Raw genomic sequence first — 21,508 nt, 5'->3', positions numbered from 1 at the left:
TAAGGATACCACATCAAGATAGTCCAGTTTACAGCAGAGACCTAGGCAGCAGAACCAAGACAGCACCTTTTCTGCCTGATGATTCCTGCGTCTGATCTATATCGTTATGTTGCATGGGACTTTGGAAAAGCAAACATTCATTCTGTAAGTGAATTTAAAATCTTCTTTGTGGATTAATATAAGTAAAAGAAGTGTCGTTAACCACAGAAAGAAAAAGAACATGGACTCTTAAAAACACTGTAACGAATACCATGTACTTATGGCTATCCATAGACATAAAAAAGAAAGTTCTAAATCCTGCATTTTCTAACTTTCAGCAACAAAAGCAGACAAACCAAGAGAACAATAGTTATAAAACATTCTGAGAAAAAAAACAGTCCAAGGTTGGAAGTGTTCAGCAACAGAGGAGGGGGGCATGGGAATTTATTTCAATTATTATTGAGGAATGACTAGTATTCCTATTCACGTTCATCTTCACCATAAAGCCAGAGGGAAAATGGGACATTTAAGAGTTGATCATAAATGTTTTTATTTCCTATTCAAAAGGAAAATAATTCAAGCAAATTATCTCCTAGGGAATACATCTGATTTAATTTAGACTTGGAGAAGACATCACCAAACAACAAAATTATTATTAAAGTTCAAAACTCCGCTAGGAGTACAACTTTGAACAATGTTTTCCTCAGAGAGCATACATCAAGATGATCTTCAATAAAGTCCTGGGAAGAGGAGAATATTCAGGAGATGCTTCTGGTTACATCATATTATAAGAAATATATTTACTCAAGACAATACATAGCTTTGTGGGAAAGAGTCAACAGCCTGTGCTCCAGTTGGCATTAAGTTCAGATGCAAGCATGTTCTGTCTCTTCCGTCTCATCATGGTTTGTCAAAACAGATCAGAAACATGTACATACTTCTCTGAAGAATCATTTATAAATATCAACCTATCTAAACAGGTTTGCAAACATCGAAGAACATTGAGAAGGCTGCAAGTATAACTCAGGAACCATTTTAAAGTTGGGTTTTTTTCTTTTGAAGAGTTCCCCCCCCCCTTTAGAAAATTTTTGGTGGTGGAGCTTTGTTTTGCTGTCTTTTGGTTTTTGGTTTTGTTTTTTTTAATTTTTTTTTTAATTTATTTTTTTTTATTTTAGTCTTCAGGTTTAATCTAAGCATTCCTCAAGCTCCTTCAGGATTCCTATACAAATTACCAGTAACTCCAGACAAATTTGGTGTCAAATAATGTACACTTCATATATCATGTGTACAAAAATGGAGAGCACACTTGGGCATTTGCCTTCTTACAATCTGAATTATTATTTTCAGACTTTCCAAATATTTCACCTCAGCAGAGCTTAACTTTGCTGTAATAATGCCAAATCTGCCACTGGTCACTTGGATTTGACGTGTACCCCCTGCCCACCTTCCCCTGCTTCACAGAAAAGGCGGCTTCAGACATTTTGTTCTGTAACCAGAAACAGTGGATTTCTTTAAACTGAAATTATTCTTGAGCTATAACTTAGGGAAAATTGAGCCTGCAATGCTGACTGGTAAATTGTTCCACATATGAGTTATCTTTACTTTTCTTGCAGAGGCTTAAAAATCTACCATTTTTTTCCTCCATCTGATGGCACACCAGTGTTGTGGGAAAAAATATCAATTATGTATGTAGTAATGAGTCTTATTCTACTGATAATCATTTGATATTAACTCCTTCTATATCTTGTTGGAGGAAAGAAGCCTGTTAACCAGTCGCTGCAGGTGTTTCTTGTATTGTTCAGGTTCCTCACCTCAAAACATCTGATATACCAGTGCAAGTTCAACCTTTCCCTTAGTATGAAGGGACCTCATGCCAGTTCTTACCAACAGCTGTACATGCTGACAAAACTCTCCCTTAGTCAATCGGTAATGACTGTTTCCATCACTGTAAAGCCACATTTCTCAATCGGGATTGCAGAACGGCTCAAATGTGGCCCTGAAGTGATAGAAGATATACTTCAGCTTAAGAAATCCCACTCTTCAATAAGGCTTTTGAGGGTCTTAAAAAGTTTGATAAGCTACAAGGATATTATACTTTTCAAGAGGTTAAGCAATACTGTTGCAGATGACTGGGCATGTCTCTTGGTTTTATCAGTTTCTGATGACAATGAACTTGTGGCTCAGCTGCCACGCACACAGTTTTACCTATCAGAAACTCTGTGCTCAAAGCATCAGCCACCAGCATGTCCTGTGCTAATTTGCTTTTAAACAGTAATACAGTATTTCTGAGAGTGCAAAAAAAATCATTCTCTGAAGATGTGTTAGTATTTCTGGTATGGTCTGGATTCCATACCATTGTCTTTAAAGAAACATGATACAACCATCCTGTCCTTATACTGATGGAAACACATTCACACACAAATGCTTGACAGAATGAGAGATCAAGGTTCATCAAACGTTGGCTTCACTTCCTGCAGTAATTCAAATTCAGCTCTTCATTTGAATGCTCCCAGTTGAAACACTGCCTCAATAATTAGTTGTTTTATTTAGGCAAAAGAAGAATCTTGTCGGGCAGCCCTCTTGAAATGGGAGCAGCTTTTAAGAACTCAAACATGCCAATGTTTTGGAGAGGTGTGGCTTAAAACTGACAAAGAGCATCAACAATCCTAGTATCTTTTGAAGCTCATTGGGATTTTGACTCATTTTAGAGACAGCTGGGCCAGGTGTGATATTTACAACTGTTGCAGACACTTATTTCAACTGACAACACTCGCTCTGATACACAACCATGGCACACAGCTCAGTATTTTATGCAAAACCTGGCCTAAGCATCAATATAATAGCTTCTCTTAATGGTAAAGATGCATAAATTACTCAGCTTTGAAAACAATGTGTTCACTGTTGATATTTGTTGTGACCCTTGTGGTTTGCTAAACATCAACCCAGTTTCAGAAGATCTGGGAATGCTGGAAATTGCCTTTGTTCAGATTCAAAACAAAACTGATTATTTCTGAAAAATCACTTGCTAAATGCTCAGCTCTTCCAAAACCTCTGCAAGTCTTGAGTTACCAAATGAAGGGAGAAACCTAACAGTTCCCAGGCCCTTTGCTTTCCATCACTTGGCCAGATGGGCTCCAACACAGCCAAGAGCCATGTAGGTAGGTTGGCATTAATCACACACAGCTGGTGGAACTGCTTAAAAACTCTGAAGAGTCTCCCTGAAATATTTCATCAGCGCTTACAGTTAAGTGTTGAGATTTTTCCTAAGTTTTTGCATTTGATTGGTCAGATCCCGAAAACTGGACATCCAGACAATTTACGAGTCAACTTACAGAACACATGTACACAAGCAATGTTTTTGCTGTGTACATAGTGATATTCAGGTATGCTGAGACCAAGTATTCTTTCACCTCCCCTCTGCAAGGCATCTCACCTACCACCATTCATTTCTATCTTCTGCTCCATGCAGGTCCCCCTTCTGTGACTATCCTTCATATTCTTATCTTTACCCATTTCTTTACCCAAGAGACCTTGATCCCACAGCATAGCTGGGATTTTTCTTATGTTGAATAAAAAATAATAAATCTAGTTCTAATATTCCCTAGTCCGTATTTTCAAGACAGAGGCTTAGTCAAAAAAGGAGGTTTATTAGTGTTTGTTCCTTTTGAATAATGACAGCAGGTGCACAAATATGCACCTTCGCTGTGGATTACTGGATTCAGATCCACAAGGTACTTTAAGGTTTCTATGAAGAATTAGGTGCCTAAGTATCTTTGGAGACCTGATCCCTAGTTCCGAAAATTTGGCTTTCATTCAAGCTACTATAATCCATTAAGCTCCCTTTATATTCTTTTAACAGAGCAGACTGCAATAGCACAAATATAATATCCAATAATATTTCACCACACTCCAGATACTGGGCTAGTAGAAGATCAAAACTCTTTCAGCTCTGTGTTACAGAACAAAAAAAAATTACCCATTTTATACCCTTGCAGTTCTATTTCAGAATTTTGAAGGACTGAACAACAGCTCTGAATGTAGCCCTAATTACTTCTACTTTTCACAAAGTTTCATGTTTTACTATCCCAGGCTCCAGGAAAATTATGGTCTTACCAATTGACCTCTTGGACTTCTTATGCACTTGAGGGCCTGTATTTGACAGCAGGTAGCTCTCCACCAAAGAATCAGTCCTGCACGTACATACTTAAGATGAGAGAGTCAACACTAACGGCAACACATACAGTTTTGACAAAGAACTGTTCTACAACTAGGACTGCACATTCCTGTATCTTGTGACTTAGATAATCCCCCCTAAACAGAATGTCTAAGATCTACAGTAAGACATATTTGTTTTCCAGCAGCGATATTTAAATAAGTGGCAAAAAAGCCACCAAAAGAAGAGCCAACAGACCACACCATTTATGAATTTCACTCAGTAACTTAGGTGTACCACCACTACCTTCCTACGTTCTCCCCATCTCCACTTGAAGCTGGCCCACTGCAGCAACAGCTCACGTGAAGGTATCTGCAGGGCACCTGGGGCTCCCCCGCTCCTTCAAGAGCTCTGCTTCTCCCTGGGCTGCAGATTCGGACTCCCTCATGCTTATTCTCCCTCCAGCTCCATGACTCTTGCATTTCTGGCAGCACAATGCTTCAAAAGGAAGGGCAGAGGCTGGCCTTAACCTGACCGCCCCGTGTGTGCTGGTGGGTACGGCATCTTCCTGGGAACGGGGAGCATTGCATCCAGACCTCCTCAGACAGAGGACAATGTAAAGCACAGATTTCTGCACCTCCTGGAAGAATGCCGTCATCCCCGTGCTAAGGAAGGGCAGCATTGCCATCGCTATCATGTTCGCTTAGGTGTCTGTTAACACCATTGCCTCATCTCCAAGTGGATGGATGAAGGATACTAATGTGCAATACTGGGTCAGATACCAGAACTCCAGAGAGAGACAAGCGCTCAGACCTTGTCTACTGCATAGCATTTTCTGTCTAGCTGCAGGTGACTCCCCTTTCACCATGCCAACTGCCTGGATCTCTCTCCAGAGTTTCCTCTTTGCTTTCAAGATGTTTACACCTACTCTCAGTGGACTGATTGCCCTGCTGAGGTTAGATGTCTACAGTGCATGAAACACGGTGCCTCATTTATGAGGCCCAGATGTTCCACCACAGTAAACGTAACATCAGAAAAATGAGAACAACTGAACGAGGGAGGCTTACCGGAAAAACGTGGGAAGTCATTTTCTATTGACCATTGTATTGTTACCCTGAATATTAGTCATTTCAGAATGTAACCACAACAGGTTTTCCCATAAATAAATCAAATCTCTTCCCATGATTCTCTTCATCAAAAACTTCCTATTTGAATGACAGTTTTTAATTACTAGATCAAGTTCTGCTTGCATAAAGAGTTTCCATTTCAAAGAAGTATTGCACTGATATGAAAAGTCTCTGTGGAGAAACATCCTTGTCATTGGAAAACGCACAAGTTTTGACTACTCTGTGGCTTTCCTAGAGAGACCACGGCATAGCATATAGAGCAAACAACTGCACCAGGCTCTTGCCAGATGCATGTACTTAATTTGCTACTGATCCACTACATCCCTGGGTGAGTCTCAATTTCTGTATGCTTCTGTTGTCCCCTCTGTAAAAACACAGTTTCTAAAAAGTATTTCTCAACCTGAAGAAGGAAGCAGAGAGGAGGGGGAGGAGTGGGTGATGGGGATTTTCCAAGATCCCTCCGGAAGTCTTGGGAGTGGTGCCTTTTGGCTGCCTTCGGCTGCTGCTGGTTGGGCTTGGTGAGCTGCAGATGCAATCTACGTAAAAGGCCCTCGCCCTCCAAGGCGAGGATGGGACAGGGACGCAGTCGTGGTGGTGGGGAAGCCATGTGGAATGAGGGGCCAGTGGAGCAAGCCTGAGCTGAGCTTCTGCCAGGATTTGCCATCACAGAAGAGGCAACTGCAGCATTTATCCCATCCTCCCCTTCTGCTGGGGAGCAGGGTGGCTGCCTGGGCCAAAGAGCTAAAACGGGTACTGTGAGCACCTGGCAGGAGGAGTTACAACTTGGGTTCTCAAACTGATGAAGAAAAAGGAATGAGAAAATGTCCTATGAGACTCTGGAACAGCGCAGAGGGAAGAGAAACAAAAAAAAAAAAGAGTTTGAAAACCGCTGGATTATAATTTTATGGTAGTATTATTTGATGGTCTGACTTAGCAAGTCTTTCCAACTTTGGTTCCAAAGATTGTATGGATACTTCCCTATCTCACCCAGGTGTTTGAAGTTTAATTAATTAATGTTTGTAAAGAGCGTTACAATTTCCAGATGAAAGGTCCTATGCAAGTGCAATGTAGTATTACTCATTGAGGTGATTGGGTTAGAGAGTATCACGTTACACAATACAGCTCTTCCCTCAATGATTTTAAGCGTTTGAAGTTCTGATAAAACGTGTTTATCACTAAGATAGATATAATGGAAATACTCTTAAGGCGTGACCTGGATTATGAAACCAGAGGTATGGTTTTGGGAATGGAACAAACGAGAATTAAAACAACTCCCGAGGCCAGATTTGTCTACAGTTGTATAAAATGTATTCTGTTCTTTTTTTCCCCTCTTCCAGTAGGCTTTTCTTCTCTTCTAAAATAGAACCGGTTATTACGATGGGTGTGAGCAGACATGCAACAGTTCACGTTCAGTTCCTATTTCCATACTCATCCAACTTGACATTTTCTCATGACTTTCTCAAAAATTATTTTCTGTTCTAATTTTTTTATTTTTTTAAATGTTTGGATTAACCCTAAAGGTGAACATTTTCTTTTTGGAAAGTTCTGCTTTAACCAGGAATTAAATTGAATTAAATCAAAACCTTGTGGACAACGCCAAACTGGAGATTGCAGTCAATACATTTAAGACAGCGTTGACATTGAAAGCTATCTAGATCTAGACAGGCTAAAGGAATAGGTTAGCATGAACTTCATGACACTCAACAATGACAGCTGCAAAGTCCTGAATCTGGATTGGACTGACCCCCTGCATCAGTGACCAGTTGGGGAGTAACTGTCTGGACATCAGCTGTGCTGAAAAGGAGGTGAGGTCCTGGTGTTCAGTAAGCTAAACGGGAGTCAAGTAGCATGCCATGGGTATCAACAGGAGTGCAGATCAAGGCAATTGCTTTCTTCAGCGCTCATCAGATCAGATCTGGAATATGGTGACCAGTTTTGACCCCTCAGTACAAGAAAGATGAGGGTAAGTTGGAGCAAGTTCAAAATAGGGTCACCAGGGTGGTCAGTGGATGGGCGTACTTGACCTATGAGGAGAAGCTGATGGAGCAGGGCTTGTTCACCCTGGAGAACAGATGGCTTCAGGGGACTTAACAGCAATCTTCCCATACTTACAAGGAAGTTACTGAGAAGACAGAAGCAGGCTCTTTAGTGAGATACACAATGGGAAAACAAGAAACAATTACCATAAACTGAAGGGAGGCTTCAACTGGATAGAAGGAAAAAAAAATTTCATTGTAGATAATTAAGCATTGGGGCAGGCTGCCCAGAGAGACTGTGGAATCTCCATCTTTCAAGGTTTTCAAGACCCAACTGGAAAAAGCCCCGAGCAACCTGATCTGAAATTACTGCTGACCCTGCTTTGAGCAGAAGGTTAGACTAGAGACCTTCTGAGGTTCCTTTCAATCTGATTCAATGGGAAGCAAGGGAAACCCTAGTTTATGTTCAGGTTATGTATACTTGTTCAGGAATGGGCTTGGACTTTTGTGATTGACTTAAGAGAGTTAAGAAGTTTGCTCAAAATTTGTTTGAAAAGTAACTTCACTCATTATTTGTCAAAAGACAATTGTTAATATTCCAACTGCCGGGTTCCATCTTTGTTGTTCTTCTCTCATTTTCTAACAAACTTACCATGATAGCAAACAACAGAGGTTTGGGATGGCTTATGAAGGCATTATTGCACCTAGAGGTCTCAGTTAAAGGAGAAACAAAACCAGGATTTTTAATAATACCAGGTAATGGAAGAACAATGCACTTGAGTTTGTATGGTTTTACTCTTAAAAAAAGAATCTGCATCAAGCTGAATTTGTGAATTGCTAAGACACATTATTGACTAATGAAATTTTAAAATACACTGAAAGCTTTCCTTAGCTGAGTCTTCTCAATTTTTTTGATAGTTAAGCAAATGATTAATTTTCCATGAATGCTGTTTTTATTGTTAATGGCACTCATTAGTAGTCTTCTAGAAAGATACTCTTTTTCCTTGCATTTTTAACACACGTTTTTCTTATTCTTCCAAAATTCTGCTGTATTCCCACTAGGAGTTACATGCCTGAGTAAACCAAGTAATTAAAAGTGTAACAAAAGCACACCTGCTGTAACTCTGATCATTCTAAATACGCGATCGTATTTCTGATTTGTCCAGAAACAGAATCAATAATAAGGATGTCAAGAAAACAGGTTTGTTAAGGGGTCACATGTTGGTTTCCTCCTTTTTTTCTGCCCTATGCTTCTCACACTCCTCTCTCCCCCCAAAATTACTGCAATTTGTAAGATGATCAAAAAGGAGCAAAGTAAAAAGATGAAAAATATTTAAGAGTTACTAATGACTGAGGACTCAAAGGCAAATCTGTTCCTTAATACTCTGAAGAGGTCAAAGACATTAGAAAAAGACTGTATTAGACAATGTATGAATATAAATGGACTTTTAGGAAACTAGAAATCTTAATAGTGGCTAAACTGAAACAACATAACGTTAAGAATAATGTACAGACTCTAAAAATGCAGTAGAGTAGCTATATAGTTGGTAATAGTACCAAACAGTTTGGGGAGAAGTGCGATTTCTAAGCTTTGTTCCAATGATTTTTGGCAAAAAAAGTAAATAAAAAAAATCTAGTTTTCATTACAACTGCATGATAGTAAAGGTAAAACTAAGAAAACATCTTCATGGAAAGAACATTCTGTGCATAACTTGTTAATGGTAGTTAAAGAACCAAAACCCACAGAAATCCCTTTGGACAGCTAACAAACACACACAGCTATTAATTAGGTCACAGTTGTTTCCTCACAAATCTTTTGTTCACTTTAGTTGTAGAAAACTCCAACATATCCATTAGACCTGTGGGGAGGTATTCACCAGTGAAGAAAATATTTATTTATTATATGTTAAATGCTTGCAATTATATGACTACTTATGGCAGTTCTGCTGGTTTCTCCCTTTGTAAGTAAACTATAATCACTCAGTTCACAATCTATTCTACTCTTCAGAACACCACTCACCTCAGTAGATCTAATTGTTTCATTTTGTGTACTTTAGGCAACCATTGTAACTCAATCACAAATTTTAAAATGTTTTGAGCATCCAGTGAAAAAAAAAATGGAAAGAATTAACATGCTTCATTTTCACAAAAGAGAAGTTGAAGAAAGTGGTTTTGGTTTTTTTTTAAGGCTACTACCGAGAGGTGAAGGGTAATTTCTGCTTGAAGCCCAGTTAAATTTGAATTCCATTCACGAACACGGTTTGCCTACTACTGTCAGTTACTTCATTAACTGGCTGTGAAGAAAATGTTTGCAAAGGGCTCCTGTTCCTACTGCAGAAAATTGCAAAACTGCAGGCTGCACATCATTTCAAGGACACAAACCAGCTTGATTTCCTGAGAGCCTAGGGAAGACCATTGCCTTTATGAAAATAATCTGCAAGTACTTTCTAATTTCTATGCGCGTGCAATGCACCACGGGGCATACAAGATGGCAGAGAGGGTATTTCACAGTGGCAGAGTATATCACTGCTCTGTTGGGAACAAAGATGGCAGAGGCTGCTGGATTGGTAGTGCTTCATCTTTCCTGTTTGAACCTTGCTTTAGAAAGCTGGCCACGTTCATTGCCTCACCAGTCTAGTTCCACTTCTCCCACCACCACCCTTGCCCCAGGGCAGCTGCTGCCTCCTTACCTCCGTGTCTCCTGCCCCAGAACCTCTACCACTTCCTCCTCACACATCCCACACCACTAACTATTGTCACTGCCGCCCTCAGCCCACCGAGACTGAATTAATAAACCCGACCGAATCCAGCTGACTCTGTCCAGAGCCTCTTGGGTGTGTCTTCACAGGCTCCTAGTGCTGGCAGAGTTTATTTGCTCAGGTCTGCTGCTGCGCCTCACCTGCAATGGGTTCATGCCTCGCAGGTTGGAAACCACAGGGCCAGCCAATGTAAGAAGTCTTTTCAGGTCATTACTTCTACAGTTTGAGGAGTTGCCAATCACAGTAACCAGGATAACTAGGTTAACTAGGATAAGTCTAAAGTACGACTTAAACCTCTGCCCACTTTTGGATCAAAATTAAGGAGAAAGAGTTAATAACATTATTCTTCTTCAGGAAAAAAACCCAAAACAAAACCAAAACCAAACAACCCCCCTGCCCCCCAAGAGTAACTTTAAGCAGTTAACTGTCTTACCATAATCCTGTCACTGTCAATAATGGTGTTCAAGCGGTGTGCAATGGTCAGCACTGTGCAGTGAGCAAACTTTTCACGGATCGTCTTTTGAATGAACTCATCTGTTCTGAAACACAGCAAGAGCAATGCAGACAAAAATAAAATGTTTGCATGGATAACAATGGCCAGGCATGTCTTATGACTTCATCAAACATGACTATAGCAGGAAATATGCTTATGAAGTCATTACAGTGCTTCTTCCTCTTGTTATATTAGATGACTTGGAGGCATATCATGAAATATACTCCAAAATCTATCCTCTAATACCTGAGGAGGAAAGAGTTTCTTCTTGCCAGTAGAGCAATAGGTTTCCTTTCAGAAGACTAATTTCCCAGGCTTCGATTACAGAAAGAGGAAAATTCTGTAGAGTCAGATATTCCTACAGATTTCTACAGCAAGAGTCATTGTTATTTTCTTTCAAGCTTTAGTTTGTGCAAGCAGAAAAGTGAAAGTAAATATCCTTCATTGCAAATCAGCTGAAGAATGAACACAAGATAGTCTATAACGAAGGTTCTTGATTTCAACTGCAAAAGGGGATTAAATAAAGGAGGTGGTTGGTAAACTAAACTAGGACTGGAGTAGCTCAAGAACTTGAATACAGAAAGTTGGCATATTCCATAAATCAAAAGTGTTAACTGGAATGCACAACCCAAGGAACAGGATAAAAGCTTTCAAGTTAAGAGCCTCAACCTACTATATGAATTAACCACCTAAGAAAAGCATACGAGGAGGAAACATAATACTTGTAAAGAATGAAAACTAAGCTAAAGCATAGACACTGGAGTGCAGGGTTAAAGCGGTAACTATCACAAATAAAGCTGAGAACCATGAAAAGGAAATAAAATTATACCGAAAGACACGTAAGACACTAAAATGTTCTTTAGCTGTATAAATAAGCATTAAGGCAAAAGAGATGCAATACTCATAAAACTGGAGATTCTTCAAGTGAGTAACTACACAAGAGAAGCACTGACATCACCTAACTTAGAGCATACCAGTCAGGCTTAAATGTGCAAATCTATGTAGACCTCTCTTTAGTCAATGAAAGGGGAAAGGCATGGTTGGAAGGTGAATCGGAGCACCTGAATTAGGCAGCCATCAGGTGATGAATGCCCTCTAGAGGCACCTGAGAGCCCACATTGCACAGGAAGCCTTGGCTCCCAACCTGGGCACAAAGCCAGGCCACATGAATACTCACATATTGCCCATCAGCCTTCAAAAAAACAATGAGTGGTGACAATGGAGAAAAGGGTACAGAAACTAAAATTCTCATCCAAGATAGAAGACACAAAAACCTCAAAATATACTGGGGTTAGTTGGACTGGCCTAGAAGTCAGGCACATGAAGGCGCGGGTCTCATTTCCAGGATTTCTAATAAAACATGAAATTCTACTTTTATATATAATGACTGGAGAATAATAAATGGTATGGTTAAAACAAGACAAAGGAGATATCTGGATAAACTGGTCTATTTAGGCAGCCACGTTGGCTTCAACCAGTTGCTTGCAAACTCTTAATTTTTCAAATTGTTAGAAGTAACTGGAGAATCAAATAAAATACAACAAAGATTCATGCAACACGTCTTGCTCTGACAAATTATTATTTTTTAGACAGAAATAGTACTCTACATTGAATCTGTCTGCACATGATAAATATTTGGTATCACTTCATAAATTAAGCAAAAAGAATTGTTCTGATGCCACCACGTCAGGAGGCACTAACAATAAAAAATGGACAAAGGCAACTTTGGAAGAACAGGATGACTTAGAGGAATAGAGTCACCATTAAGTTTCCACAGTACAAAGCACACGCTCATGCTCTGAAGGACTGAACATAACTGCTTTTACAAACTACATTTAAGCAATCAGCATGACAAAGGAATAGACAAATCCCTGCTGATGACAGGACATACCATCAGAGAGAAGGAAGACATACAGTTAAGTAAGAGTTCCCATGCACGCTGACTGTCATCTCCATCTGGGGACAGAAACATTTAAGCTCTGTCATGAGCTTAAGAGAACTGGGTTCTAGGCCACAGCCTAAGAAGGCTTGGTCCTTCTGCTCCTACTTCCTACAAGAAGCTAAAGAACATGGTGGGAAGCAGGTGTTCCTCAACTCCTCCTTTTTGAACCAAGGCCAGTACTCAATCAGGGAAAGAGATGGGAGAAGAAGTCAGGACAGAGCCAGGCTCTTTAGCCCCATGTGTTAACAGTCTCCTTCAGAAAAGGACGTTGTTCATCATTAATGCCCCACATCAAAGCAATGCCAGTGCTTTCACCCCAGCGTTAATGCATGTATCTTTTTTTGCTACCTTCTTGGCAATGCCTCAATGACCTGACTACTCATACTTTCAAAAGAAAAAATTCAGGGCCATACATGAAAACACTCTGTAGGGAAGAGTCTTATATAGACAGCAGGATGTGTTCTCTGCAATGGTTAGAAAAGCAAAACAGAAACAAAAGGTTCACTACTCCCTAGACTTCTGTAAAGAAAGCCTTCTTCTTTCCTTATAGTCAAGCTCGAGGTGAGGTTTCCTGCAGAGCTACTATGGAGCACAGAGAATCATAGCTTGCTCAGGAATTTTGAAAACAACATTTTAAAGGGCTCAAAATGATTTGTAACTCTCAGGTTATTCCTACTGTTATCTGAGGAGAATGCCTCATCCTTGAGCATCCCTGTCCTCTGCATTCATTTATTGTATCTTCCTTTATTACATGCATTCCTTATGGCACCACCTCCTTCCTACATTTACAATAGAAGCCCTTTCTCATCCTTAGATAGATACTATCAAACTATTATCTTAAACAGGTACTTCTGGAATATAAGCTTATCCCTAGTAAGAAACTGCTGGCCATATTATGGGTGTGACAAATTTTCTAAAATGAGACTACAAAGTAATCAGAAACAGACCTAATAGCTCCATCTTCAAATATCACAATATGAAATCTCATGCAGACATGTCCACTGATAGGGACTTGACCAGTACCTCTCTAAGGTTCATGGTAGATCTTGGAAGTATAGTTTTTGGGGTGGCAGGCAGATGCACCATCAGTAACCTCCAGGAGAATCTTGGGAAGAAGGTAGGAAAGGCAAGAAAATCTAAAAGACTAAAAAAGGATCTGTGTACAGAATTCCATGCTGACAGAGCGTAGAGACTATATCACATGCCAATTAGAGCCATCTACCCTCTAGAAAACTGCCAAAGGAAGTAGCATTTCTGTCCTTTTTTCAGGGTGTAAACGGACCCTTTGTGGCAGCTACCCACACTGAGAAAGTGGCCAGGCAAGTGCCAAATGCCAAGTGATTCCATCACCCACCTCAGTGGATTAAACCCCATCATCTTTCAGGCATATTAGAAACCAAAGATGCAACCTGAATACCAAAACCAGGGCTGCTGGATGACAAAAGCTCAACCCTAATCTGATTATATGAAAATGGGAACCACAATACTCCCCATCGCAAGGAACAGTACAATAAGAAAGCACAAAATGGTGGTATAGCTGTCCCACTGACACCACGGGTTGAAGATCTAACACCAAGTTTCACAGCAACCCGAGATCTGGTGTAACCTGAATTAGTTGACTGTGTAAAAAGAAAACTATATCTGAAGAGCAAGAATAAATACAACCTGAATGAGAAGCAACCAAGCTGCTGAAAGGAACACTGGATAAGTCATTATCTTCAGTCTAATGTCCTCCTGGGATTGTCCTGAAGTGTATCTCACACTACACAACTCCTGAGAGGGTTTAGGTAATTTCTCCATTAGAGAAACAGTTACAGACAGCAGTTAGATGTAACTAAAGGTAAAACCTTACAGGGTTAAACTGGTCAATGAACTAGACTATGTGCAATGGCTGTTTTTGCCAGACTCAATGAACAACCAATGTAAAAATGTGGCAGTGGACTAACTGGTCCCAAAAAGTTTTGTCCTCTATAAGCAGTAAGAATATGAGTTAACACATAATACTATAGTCTGTGTGCAGAAAGCTTAGTAAGTTCACCTTACTCAGTATTTAAAAAAAAAAGTCTCAGTTACTAAGGATTTTGTTTCAGTATATCAGCAAAGTGACTACAGAAAGATTTTCAGCCCTTCTGCTCCAGATTTCATACCACTTTCCAGAATGGTTCAACTGCTTTAAAATGACTCCATTCTTCGGGGTGAGAATGCTGGCTTCGGGACCAAGAAGATAAGATCGAATTAAACGTCTGTCAGTCATCACGTAAAACATGCAAGTAGTCTGACTTAGGGCAACCTTCTTTGTGGCAAGCTCCTCCTCTCCCTCACGACAGCACTGACACCCCTGCAGCACGCAGAGCAGATGGGAGCTGCGAGGAGCCAGGGGGAAAACACGGGGACATGTGGAAGATGTAAGGAGGAGGGAGAAGGATGAACCCCAAGTTCTTTCCCTCCACTCCTTTGCTCAGCATCACTCAGCAGCAGACAAGAGTGGCCTAGGTGAGCTGGAGGAACATGGCAGGGAGTCCCTCAGCCCCGGGGAAGGTACACCGCACCCCTCCCACCCCGCTGTCCATCCGCTGCCTCATCCCACCTCACCCTTCCTTCTCCTCCGCCCACCCCCAAACCCATCTTTCTCATGTTTGCATCCAGGTTGAACTGGAGAAGGGACACGGTCGCAGCAGTGGTCGAGGCAAAGAGATTGAGAGCCAGCAAAACAACAAAAAAAAAGAAGTATCTCCAGAGGCAGCAGCAGCTGCCCATGGTTTCCTATCCCAGGTGCTTGATACGATGTGTGCTTGCCGCCAGGCTAGAGACAAGGGTGCCAGGTATGGGGGTTGTGCACCAGCAGAGGAGGAGGTTTTCCTCACATGCCAAAAATGCCTCCCTAACTGCTCAGTTAAGCAACCCACATCAGCATTTCCTGATGAGCGTCCTATCAGATTGCACAGCCGAAAATACTTGGCTCTAGTTATAGCAACACATTAAGGAAAAGGTAATAATGACTGTAATGCAAACTGAATTCAAAGAAGAAGTTCCAAGTTATTATTTGTATTGTTATGCCTAGAGTTGATACAAACAAACATTTACCTTATTATAATATATATTGCAGCACACATTAATCAAGATCAATTAAATGGATAGTGCAAGTTGAGAACACACACATGTGAGATGCCAAAATAGGGAGATGAGTAAGATGGTATTAAATTTCCACAGCTATGATTAATCACAGTTAATCTATTAGAGCTCAGCCAAAAATAAACTAATAGTCAAAAAAAAAAAAAAAGAGAGAGCAGCTCTGGGAAGGGAATGCACTTCTCTAAAGGTTTTAGAAATACACTGTCAGCTGAACTGCAAAGCTACCCTAGTGGCACCACTTCTCCCCCAAGAAGATGTTATAAAAATGAGTCACGCCCAGATGACATACAAAATCCTTAATGCATCTGTTTGAGGGACTTGCTGTGTTATTGTCCTCTTTGGACTTTGAGTTCTCCCTCAAGCCATAGTTTGTTGGAACTATATATTCAGCTCAGACTAATTGATGCAGTACGTTTGCAGTATTGTTTCCAAAATATTTCCACCAGCGTTTCAAATGTTTCAAAAATTAACAGTGGGGGTACTTAGCTATTGGAACAATTTAACAAGGGTTGTCATTGAATTTTTTTCTATTGAGGTTGGATGTTCTTCTAGAAGTACACTCTAGTTCAAACAGGAACGAATTCAGGAAAGTTCTGCCGGCCTGAGTTATACAAGACAAAATAATGAATGATAAATGAGTCCCTTCTGTAGTTTTAAACATCTCCAAATCTGTTTTGCAATTCCTGTGGTGTTTAGGACAGCTTACCTTCCCCCCCACCCCACCCCTATTTTATCTGTAACTTATTACACTGGCATCTGAGCCATCTGAATGGATAGTATCTCATAACCAGAAGTATCCGGTTTTGCTGATAGCCGTTTTTCACCTTTCTAGTTTTGGGTTGGGTCTTTTTTTTTGTTTGGCTGGGTTTTTTTTTCTTGTTTTTGTGTGTGTGTGTGTTAATTAATTAATTGATTTTTACTTATTTATTTCTAAGAGACATTTCTTCCAGAAATCAACAGAACTCAACTTGTTTCATGGCTATTCTGATGTTGCTGATGTGCATTTCCAAGGAGGTTCTTGTCTACGGCTGCAGGACAAATAAATTTTGAACATCAACTTCCCTACTCTATGGAATGCACTGAAACTAGGGATATTTTGAGCGCTTAGTTTATATCATGTACTCTGTAGCCAAAGCTCAACCACCCCATTTTGAACAGATAATTATGATGCTATCATTAAAAAACATAAAATAGCAATACAAACTACAAGAAATACAAAGCATTTAAGTTCATCTCTACAGTACAGATTATCATATTGTTAGAAAAAAGAGCTCATCTTAACATGACAGATTTTGTTTTTACCTTGGGTCCACATTGGCTGTTGCTTCATCAATGATAAGGATCCGATTTTTTTTTAGAACTGCTCTGGCAAGACACACCAGCTGTCTCTGACCAACACTAAAATTAGACCCAGATTCTGCCAGCTGCATCTCCATTTTATTAGGTAGATCTTCCACAACCTCCTTCAGTTGCACCTGTTGACATGTCAACATGTTGTAGGATGAGTAACTCTTTTAAATCAGCTATTGTGTGTCTGATGACACAACAATAAGTACGCAAGGTTTACCTTTTATATTCTGACACAAAATGAGTAAGTGCCAAGTTGGATTACACAGTGTGTCAGTTATTAGAATTCTAAAAACATTAAAGCACATTGTTAAGAATCTATTAATGTTCATTAAAACTAAGATATGAATCAAACCGTAACCAAAGCATCATCCCAAAGGATAATTTTTTCATAAAAGACTTATATAACAATATACGTGTCTACACACACATGCACAAACACACACATAACAAACATGCACGCAACGGTCTACCTTTTTCCATTGACAGCTATGCCCTTATTAAACCTGATGAAAACATCTAAAACCTAATGCATACAAGCACTGTAGTGTTATTTTGCATGGAAATATCAGATGTACATTATTAGATTTAATAAGTCACCTCTTCCAAGGCATTCCACAGCTCCTCATCAGTGTATTCATTGAAAGGATCTAAGTTTTTCCTCATAGTTCCGGTGAATAAAACAGGCTCCTAAAACCCAATAAAATTAGCATTCCATTATAAACACAGATTTTAAATTGCAATAGGTAATTTAATAATAATCACAACTAACCTATATCAACAATAGCACAGAAATACCCAACAACAAGCTATCTTTTATGAAATGCAAAGGAGTACTTCACAATAGCATGCTTAAAGGGTTGGTGGGGAAGGCAAGTGTTCAACCAGTCTGTATGAAGATAATTTACCAAAACAGGACAGGTCTGTTTGCAAATTGCCGTACACAGTTATGTCGGTACTCAAACGGGCATTTACATGCCACTGTTTTGATGCCACAAGCTATATATATATTTCCATGAAATCATTGCTATCCTCCTGGTATTGTTAATGAAAACCAGCAACTACCACTGTCAATGAGCTCACACTCCTAAATTACGTTTGGGCAGTTTTGAAAATTTGTTTTTGAAGTACATAAAGCAGAGAGGAATCAAAGAGCTTACAATGCCTTTCTGGTCTTCCTTCTCTATTTGGTTGGTTGTTTTTTTTTTTTCATTTCATACCATAAAAGCCCTTCAATTCACCAGAGCCTAAAAGGAACAGCTTTCACCATTTCAACGCAATGTTTAAACCTATACGCATAGGATAATCTATACTGCCACAGCATCAAAGCAAACTTACTTAGAACTGGAGAGCTGCTGGGCAAAGCTCTAACTCAAAATACACCAGGGAGTCAAATCAGTACCTTCTCCCACTCAGGTAGTAATGTGGGTTTACCTGTGGTTGAAGCAAGTTTTGTTCTACTTCACTTCCCGGTCAGACCAATAACAGATCATTAATCAAACTGGCACAAATCAATTCACACTGGAAAAGGTAGTGTCTGAGAAGCGGGAAGATGACTTTTGGTCCAGAACTCTTTAAGCAACAGATCAGTACTCACTAATGTGATGTGCCAGACCCGAGAGTCACACACCAACATGACTTTAGGGCTAAACCCCTCTTAAAACCACACATAACGACAACAACAAGTCAAAAGCTGTAATAGGGCTAATCATAAACGGAGACTATTCATCATGTTGTCAGTCTTCTTTAAAGTGGAGAAATCTTATGCAAAATGCTTTCTTTTTTTCTCCCCTAGGAAATAATGTCTATCTTACATTAGATAACTTCAGCTTGCTTTGAGATTAACCTCTGTTGTGACTTAGGTCCCATCTAACCCTAGTGATGCCCAGCTCTAAAGGGCTGCAGCAAATCAGAGCAGAACTTAGACCCTAACCCTTTTATTGTATCTTCATTTCCAAACCACTCTGAGTGGTATAGAAGGATTAACAAAGACAGAACATGCCATAAGCAATGTAAAAGGACGTATGCATTTCTTGACATAACATGCCAATTTTTTGAAAGTCTCTGCTGCATTAGCAACATGTCACTAAAAGCCTGTTGAATGAACAAAAGGATTTAAAAAAAAAATTAACAGGTTAAAGAACACTTTTCTTCAAAAACACCTAAAAAGTAATTTGTTCAACAATACATATTTTAATACACTATTTGCTGTGTTTTGAAGGTATTGTTACGTTTATTTTCTTTTCCAATCCTTTTTTATACATTGGCAAAATAAGAGGCTGAATTTATAAAGTGTTCATAACTACTATAAAAGTCTTAACAATAGACATGTACTGCAACAGAAGATAAGGATATTTTTTAATTATCATTTCTGACACAGATTATTATTTAAAATAGTCTGGTTTATGAGAGGAAAGTAATAAGACAAACCTGTAAATAATTGTTGTAAAAATGCTTGCAGTCAGGGAGGCAGACAACATTTGCATAGAAAAGATTTACAAACACAACCTTCACATAGCTCCATCCAAGCAAGCAATTAGAAGCCTAAGCACATTTTTATTTCTCCAGGTAGGTATTTAAACTTACATGTAAGAAAACTTCACTCTTGCCTCATCACTCTCTAGGAATGGTTCTGTTTAGCATGTTTTATGTTATAATTTTAATAAGCATCTCTCCCTTTGGTTTCTTAGCTTCCCATATAATTATGAAGATATTTGCTGCAAAATAACTACCTGATGTTACATTATTATTATTTCTATTATTGAAACTACTATTAATGCAGTACAGGACAATGCCTATCACTCAGTTTAGTACCTTAATCCAACCCCTCCTCCTCTTCTTACTACCACCACTTCATAGTTTTGCATGGTTTTAGTGGAAACAAGTCTTCCCTTATGTGGAAAAGAAATGCTACCTGCTAGTCTTTGGAAACTTAAAACTCTGGCCTTTCCTTTGGAAACTTAAAACCCTTTGGGACCATGATGAAAATCCTATCATATAAACTTGATAAAAGTCACAGAATTCAACTGGTTTAAAATAGTCTTACAACCATGTCAATAGACCAATATATGACAGAAAACCACGTATAGTCAAATGCAGTGAACTTTGAGCATCTGCATCACTCAACATGTAGAAACTGTATTTGACCAGCAGTTTTCCTGTCTCAGTACTCTATTTTGTTCAACTGGGTTGAATTCTTCCCAATATAGAAATCACCTGCAATAGCTACAGGCAAGGCTTTCAAAAAGCTGTAGACCTTGAATGAACTGATGATCATCTGCTTTCAGGAGAAAAGAATGCTGCACACAAACAAAAAAAGTAGAAGTTAAATCCATGTGAAGTCCTCTTTACATAGAAAAGATGACTATTTCCAGTGAGTACCTCCACTGTGCAATAACAAAGCCTTCAGCATGCAGAAACAAAAGACATCCTGCTTTAGGCAACAATCCAACATCCAATTGCTGGGAGAGTACCTCTTTTTTTTTTTTTTTGATAATAGCATACCTGCTTCTTCTCTCTGACTCCTATTCTTGTGGAGGAAAAAAAAAGCAGGTAGTCAAGAGAAGCTTAGAACCACTGTTCACTGCCATTCTTATCAGATTCTCAAGTTAAAGAAAGTAATACACTCTGAATGCCACCCTGCCAACAGGCTAGCAAACGTTCAGATACAAAGATGGTCTAAGGACTCTAAATACAGCTTCTGTAATAAAATACAGAGATCTGAGAATTAATACTAAACATGGCAAACAAATTCATTTCCAGCCTACTGTTCTATCTATCTACTAGAACATCCCAGATGAATTATTTGCCAAAAACATGACTTTGCATTTGCAGCATATGAGCTTTTCCTTCTTCCTCCCTCTCCAGTGGAAAACAAATGATCACGGAAGAGATCAGAGCTCTCATGCAACACGCTAACCTGCACAGGTTCTGCCTTCAGGAAGTTTTGAAGTTATACATAAGCCTTCTCTAATTCAGTGCCTCATCTGAATGTAAGACCGTAGAAGAGGCGACCTGTGACCTGCTGGACTTCTTGGAACATCCTTTCCTCTGCTCCAGCACCAGAGATGAGGCTATTCCAAACACTGTCTTAGGTTTTTTTCCCCTGTATTAGAGCCTTTCCTGCATTCAGCTTCTAAACTCACCAAGGTTTTGTTTATGGGTCATAATGACCCACTCTTTTGTCTGTTCCCCTGGTTTCCATCTGTCCAACCTTCTCCAAATAACGGAAAGGCTAGTAGTTCACTTCTAGCTGGCACACTTGTTCTTTCTAGATCTAGCCTCAGTCAGTTTGTACAGGAGTGACTAGGGAGGTGAAAATGGTCCCTCAAAGTCCCATACTAGGGAAGCTTCAGGCAACACATCAGGCAGGAATTGCTGCCAATGGATCAAGTGACTTCAGAGGACTGCTGAAGATTGGTATATGCCTGTCAGATTTTCTCTGCTCTTTCCCAGACTATAGGAGGACAGCATACTGCTGACACCTACTCACAAGTATTCCAGAGGAACAGACGGGACAAAACTAGGAAGAAAATGCTCCAGTCCCCAAAGCTGATTCCGTTTATCTTAAAATAATCAAGACTTTACTCAAGTAAGAATA

The 21,508-nt window shown here is 39.6% G+C and overlaps 1 protein-coding gene across 7 annotated transcripts in view; it reads right to left on the bottom strand.

Moving 5' to 3' along the window:
- ABCC4 (ATP binding cassette subfamily C member 4 (PEL blood group)) overlaps positions 1-21,508 on the bottom strand; it is a 152,552-nt gene that overhangs the window by 14,557 nt on the left and 116,487 nt on the right. For all 7 annotated transcript variants that reach the window (XM_075045962.1, XM_075045964.1, XM_075045967.1 and 4 more), the window contains 3 exons: positions 17,509-17,598; positions 16,864-17,036; positions 10,428-10,533 (listed from right to left, as the gene is read on the bottom strand). In XM_075045962.1, coding sequence (XP_074902063.1) covers positions 10,428-10,533; positions 16,864-17,036; positions 17,509-17,598 — 369 coding nt within the window. The remainder of the gene's footprint in view (positions 1-10,427; positions 10,534-16,863; positions 17,037-17,508; positions 17,599-21,508) is intronic.

This window comes from Buteo buteo, chromosome 14, assembly GCF_964188355.1.
Source record: "Buteo buteo chromosome 14, bButBut1.hap1.1, whole genome shotgun sequence".
Classification (NCBI taxonomy): domain Eukaryota; kingdom Metazoa; phylum Chordata; class Aves; order Accipitriformes; family Accipitridae; genus Buteo; species Buteo buteo.
The sequence above is the reverse complement of the archived record's forward strand: the minus strand, read 5'-3'. Positions and strand labels throughout refer to the sequence as shown.